At 45.4% G+C, this 6,000-nt stretch overlaps 1 protein-coding gene across 1 annotated transcript in view; it reads left to right on the top strand.

The window, feature by feature from the left end:
* Positions 1 to 1,246: 1,246 nt before the first annotated feature.
* Positions 1,247 to 6,000, top strand: part of LOC311108240 (sodium/potassium/calcium exchanger 4-like) — a gene marked incomplete at both ends in the record, with an annotated part of 61,356 nt that continues 56,602 nt past the window's right edge. Inside the window, one exon of the mRNA XM_084150857.1 lies at positions 1,247 to 1,403. Coding sequence (XP_084006983.1) covers positions 1,247 to 1,403 — 157 coding nt within the window. The remainder of the gene's footprint in view (positions 1,404 to 6,000) is intronic.

Raw genomic sequence — 6,000 nt, 5'->3', positions numbered from 1 at the left:
GCAAACATTGTTTAGGCTACAAGAGAGACAATATGTTGGCACAAGCGCATCGGCCATTGCCGGCCAGTGAGCTGCACATCATTGGGTGAGTCAGTGAAACTGGAAAACTTTTTTAGGACTATAATTTCCTCCTCATATTGTACAATATGTGTCTCCACACACCTAGGCCTAGGCTGTTGATGGATTCAATAGGAGGTTGTTTTTATTGATCTCAGTTTGTCAAAGCCTGTCATTTCAATCATTTGTGCAGTAGGCTATTAAAAAGATTATGCCAAAGTTTCCAGTCATGCAAAATGACATAGAATTGCATGAAATGTGATTTTATGTATGCAATGCTTTATAATAAAGGTGTTGTTTTTTTGTCAAAGAAACAGACGTTCGAGTTCGGAGTGGTCGATAAGCTGCTGTTGGGATTTCAGGTTGGATGGTCCAGTTGTTTTCAGTTCAGTTGTAACGGAGCTCTAGACAAGATAATTATCTATTGCTGCAAACTATCACGTGTCCGCACATGACACCCTCGGAAAAGTTGCAGTTGGAGGAATCCGTCGATGTGTTTTAAATGGACCAAAGAACGTAGCCTAAAAGAAAACAACACCCGGAGCGACGAAGTTGATGATAGTCTTATCATCCGCGCGCTTATTCTTCTGCTCTACGAATTTAAGGGGAGGTGTTCGAACGATGTGACATGACTGCTACCCGAATGTAAAAATGAGGTTAACCTTGATGAAATCAGATTGCGCTCTTCCGCCGCGTATTAATTGAAACCAGTCGGGTACGTACAGTTCTACGGCCATATGCAGTTGAATCATTAACTGAAGAGGATGCTTTAAATGTACATTCAGTAGAACATTTAAGGCTACTTTGAAGGCAACCCGGAATAGCCCACAATTAATTTCAAATGCCATGGTAGCTTATTTGCTTAAACTTAAAGGGTAGAATCTGCGATTTGCGAGATAAATGCTTAATTGATTGGAGACCTTTGGAATTGACCGCCCTGTCATTGCCTGTTGTGCGGGCACGGAATTTTCACGCGCTGTTCAAGCAATCCAACAGCTGAACTGCATTGTCTCCGTGGCACATCCAAACTGACCGCTCCACTACTTCGCTTCTGCGCCCCAACCACTTGAAATGAGGACCGCGTCCGGATCCTGTTCTGTGTGAAGCGGCGAAAACGGCTAATTCCTTCGGACTCTCCCGTCCGCAGTGAGGCAAGGACAATACATATCCGTTTGGCGAAGCTGCAGCCATGGACCAGGACGAGAACAAGAGCGTCTCGAAAAAGACCATAATCACAAATATTTTCAAAGTTCGCAAGAGGAGAGAGATGCTTTTCGTGCAAGTCTGTTTTCTCTGCAGTGTCCTCTGCATGACGTGGAGCATGTCAGTATTGCTGACAAAGACAGGTGAGTGTGAGCCGGGGAAACTGCTGAGAAACGTGGGGCAGGGAGGACGGAGCGGAACAGCTGAGAATTCTGCAGTGTAATCGTGCACCCGCTAGCCATTAATTATATACAGAGAATTGCCTTTCACCAGGCTCATAAAAATAGATTTTCAAGGACATGCAAGCAAAGAATTGTCCGAATCATTTATGGTGCGCTTCCCCCCAGCATTTCCAGATATTCATCTGCATCAAAACGATGGAGAGATAAGATGGAACCACTGATAAAGTGCATGGTTATTGCTCTTAATTATTCAGTGCAAAATGCTTAGTGATGTGATGGTTTATACCAATGTCGTGAGGTTTTGAGAAACTCTGCATTTAGTCTCAATGTCGACGCAGTGGCTGTAGCATGTTTGCCTCGGCATTATGACCCAACGCTCTCATGACAACTCCCATGTAGGGCCTACCTGTTAATTGTGAGGATACCTTATCTCTGTGATATGGGTCACTATCATTTTTCCTCATCGTGTTCGAGTATTCGTTAGTCTTTCCGTATGCCGCAGTGTGCGCGGCTGCAACACGTTTCTAATTTAAGAAGCGGGCAAGGTGTCTCACACCTCGACATCCATATACATCACCAAGAATGTAGGCTATCATGAAACCTCAACAATATTTTATCGTGTGTTGGTCGACATTTGGTTTGAGGTTGTCACCCAATGGCAAATGCCTGAGCCAGGCGCGAGAGCAACCAGCCTGGCGCATCAGTCACTCAGTGTTTGAGAGAGAATTAACGTAGGCATGTGGTAATGCTGGCATCATCGTGTTTCGCCCAGGGCTTCACACACAATTGCACACTGGACAGGGCCAGCTCTATTGGGGCCCCCCTATCCTGCAATACTACATATTTTGCCATGGGGCGGTGAACATTTAGCAATTTTATAACATTTCCAGAAATTCTACACATTTTGCCATGACTAATGCCAAGTAAAAATTATCTGAGTGAGAGTGGCTAACAAAATCAATGGGCATCTGGGCCCCTGGGCACTTGCCCTTCATGCCTGGTCGTTAATTAAGCGGTGATAGCTGGCTAGACTAATTTACCAATCTAAAAAATGTTAGCTGACATTGGCTAATTGAGTGACTGACATAAGAGAATCTGCTGATGCACAACCACATTTTTAAACTTGCACCTTGTGTAGTCTACTATTCTAACTCTACAGTAAGTTGAGACCCTGACTGAGTTGCCCATTCCTGGGCTAGATGGTAGGCTATGCATCTACAGACTGAAGTGAATCATAAATCGTCTTGAGTCGTTTCGGGGATAATTTTTGTGTTGTAACTAACCCGAAACCTAACTATTGTCCTAACCTTAAACCTAATTCTCATAACCCGCTACATTATCCTAACTGGCTGTGTAAGTTCTAACCTGCTGGGCTTCCTGAGTGGCGCAGCGGTCTAAGGCACTGCATTGCAGTGCTAGAGGTGTCACTACAGATCTGGGTTCGATCCCAGGCTGTGTCGCAGCCAGCCGTGACCGGGAGACCCATGAGGCGGCACACAATTGGCCCAGCGTTGTCTGGGTTAGGGGAGGGTTTGGCTGGCTGGGATGTCCTTATACCATCGTGCTCTAGCGACTCCTGTGGCGTGCCGGGCGCATGCACGCTGACTTTGGTCACCAGTTGAATGGTGTTTCCTCCGACACATTGGTGCGGCTGGCTTCCGGGTAAAGCGGGCAGTGTGCCAAGAAACAGTGCGGCTTGGCAGGGCAGTGTTTCGGAGGACTCATGGCTCTCGACCTTCGCCTCTCCCGAGTTCTTACGGGAGTTGCAGCGATGGGACAAGACCGTAACTACCAATTGGATATCATGAAATTGGGGAGAAGAAAGGGTAAAAAGTACAAAAAATATACCATGTAGTCTTCACCACTCATTTGGGACATTGCCTAAACATGGGGAGGTGTGTGGCTCTCTCTAATACATTATTCACAGCTGCTCAGGTGTGCTCTGTGTAAACCTTTTAAGGCAATAAACTTGATAGAAAAGCCTGTGGCATCGATTATTAGAAACATTTATTCTCCTGTCAAAATAGACTAGTGTAAATAGGATAATTTTGTTCAGAAAGTCAGCCTCGTCCAAAAGAGTTTGAGTTAGTCATGACTTACTTGAGGGATGGATTGAGTAGGACAATGCTCACTTGCCCACTAATGGGATACACAGCTGCAATGATTGCGCTCTATCCAATCCTACTGTATAACAGTGTGTGACAGACCTGCCTATCAGCACAGCAGAGACATAAAAACACATCATGCACTTAACTTGAGAAATACTGCACCAAACACCTTAATGTAAAATTGCGCAAATGAAACTTCAGCAAAAACGTCAGTTTCTGGAGTTATCCTATATTCATTGACTGTTTTGAGGAAGTAATTCTGGCTTTGTAAGGTCTACACCTGTTGTATTCGGCGCATGTGGCAAATACAATGTTATTGTATTAGTTCCTATGGTGTCTCACGGGAGACAAACCTCTAACTGCCACATCAAACCACACCCAAGACTGAAATCGTGTTTTTCTTAATGAGCAACATGCGGAATCAGTGCGTTCAGTCGCTCTTTAAGTTTGATGGCTGACCATGTGCGTGACGTGCCCAAAAACCAAAGGACATGGGCCCCCACGCACCTGTCATAACTCACCTCAGGCACGTGTGAACATTCAGAATGAGTTGCTCACACATTAGCAAGATGTAATCAGACAAGTAGCCCTGTCAGTTTGCTTTTGAACAGAACATATGACTGATAAGGCCCACTTATAAGCACTGTCACTGACATTTTGTTATGACATGAATAGAGGTTTCACCCTAGATGAATTCTAAATGACCAATGGATGTCAGTCATCCTGTCTTTAGGCAGCAGTGTTTAGGATTGACACTAAGCTCGAAGAGCACAACTAAAACAAAGGACTGGAAGTTTTTTATAGGACTGTCTGGTTTAGGATTTCTGCTGTCACAATGGCACATCAGTCAGAATGCAATGAGGAGAGGGAGATGAGAAATCCAGGTTTAGGTGTATTTATTATTCGCAGTTGAACAGAGGCACATGGGGGGAGGGTTTGGATGGAGGTTAAGAGTTTGTGGCGGAAGGGCTGTGGCCTAGGGTAATTGGAAGCAATTGGAGTCCTATAGAGTGCCATTACCCTTCACAACACCACAACATGGGCCGTATGGTGTTTTCAAGACAACTCTGAACAAAAAAAAACTAGGTTAAATCATGACGTCAGTGATGTTCAGGTTGGAAATCTGAGCTCTAGAAAGATGCCAGAGTTTCCGACTTGGAATTCTGAGTTGAAAGACAGAGTTCCCAGCTGTCTTGAACGCTCTGATGTCGGAGATTTCCTAGTTCAGAGTTCCTAGTTCCCAGTTGTTTTGAACGCGGCAACAATCCTAACCATTATGAAACTTCTATTCGATCAAATAAGCCTCACGTAGCAAATTAGCGATTACATTTTTGGTTGACCAAATTCGACACTCATTGACCTCCATACAAATATTCCTCACTTCGTGGGCTTATTTTTCGTGTACAGATTTTGGGTGTAGAAACCTCTCGCTTCGCCTCTTCCTCTCTGCTGTGACCCTCCACCTCTCCAACCCAGTAGTGGAACATGTCCATCTGCGTCCACTCAGGCCCCTGAGCGCAGAAACCCACCACAAATCAGCTTATTATGGCATGTACTGTAGGCCGATTTCCACCCGCACTGATATATTGGAGTTTTTATTAATTACATTGGAAAACAACAAGAGGCTTAAAAGATTATTCTGGAATTATATCATACAGACGAGCTTGCCGCAAATCTCTTATCTCCAAAAGGCGGGCTCTACGGTGACCAAAGTTAAAGCTTAATGGTCAGTAATGGCTTGCCTTTTTTTGCATTTAATCAAGGTTGCATGACCTGTGTGCTGTGATTGGGGTATTTGATAAGAGAGCATGCTGTGTGAATGCCTACCATGATTGGACATGTCACGTTTGACCATCACCTTTTGTGAGGCAGATGTTGGAGGCAGGTGTTTGATCAGAGAGAATACAGGTATAACCCCTCACCTCCCCTACATTATCCTCCTGTATTCCTCCCCCCTGAACTCATCCGACTGCTCTCCATATTGCTCTCAATCCTGAACCACCATAAGAATAGGAACCAGGCATTCGTAATGTCATAATATGCCCATGTCCCTTCTCTGACTCCTGTTTTTATGGATGGGAGTACTCTGGGGTTGGTTGTCTGTGACAAATGTAGTGCCAACAGAATAAGGCCAGATGGATAGGAATTGAGCGATGGATTACTTAAGGGTTATGTCTCTCTGTCACCCTCCATTCTGATTGGAGCAGGGTATGTCTCCATGATGGGGAAGGTAGAGTATGTTTGAGAGTACGCCGGGTGGTTACAGAGCTAGGGCCAGGCCGGGTCTGACCGGTGTGTGTGCTGTAGGGTGATGGTGAGGGAGATGGCGCTGGGACGTCTCAGCAGTGTCAGGGCAGGGAGGCGGAGAGGAGCCGTGTTTGTGTGGGAGCCGCTCGTGGCACAGGAAGTTGGCAGAGATTGATGGGTGTCATTGGTTCATCTCCCTCGCC

Source organism: Coregonus lavaretus, assembly GCF_964263955.1.
Source record: "Coregonus lavaretus genome assembly, chromosome: 33".
NCBI classification, from domain to species: Eukaryota; Metazoa; Chordata; class Actinopteri; order Salmoniformes; family Salmonidae; genus Coregonus; species Coregonus lavaretus.
This window is presented reverse-complemented; position numbering and strand designations above follow the sequence as displayed.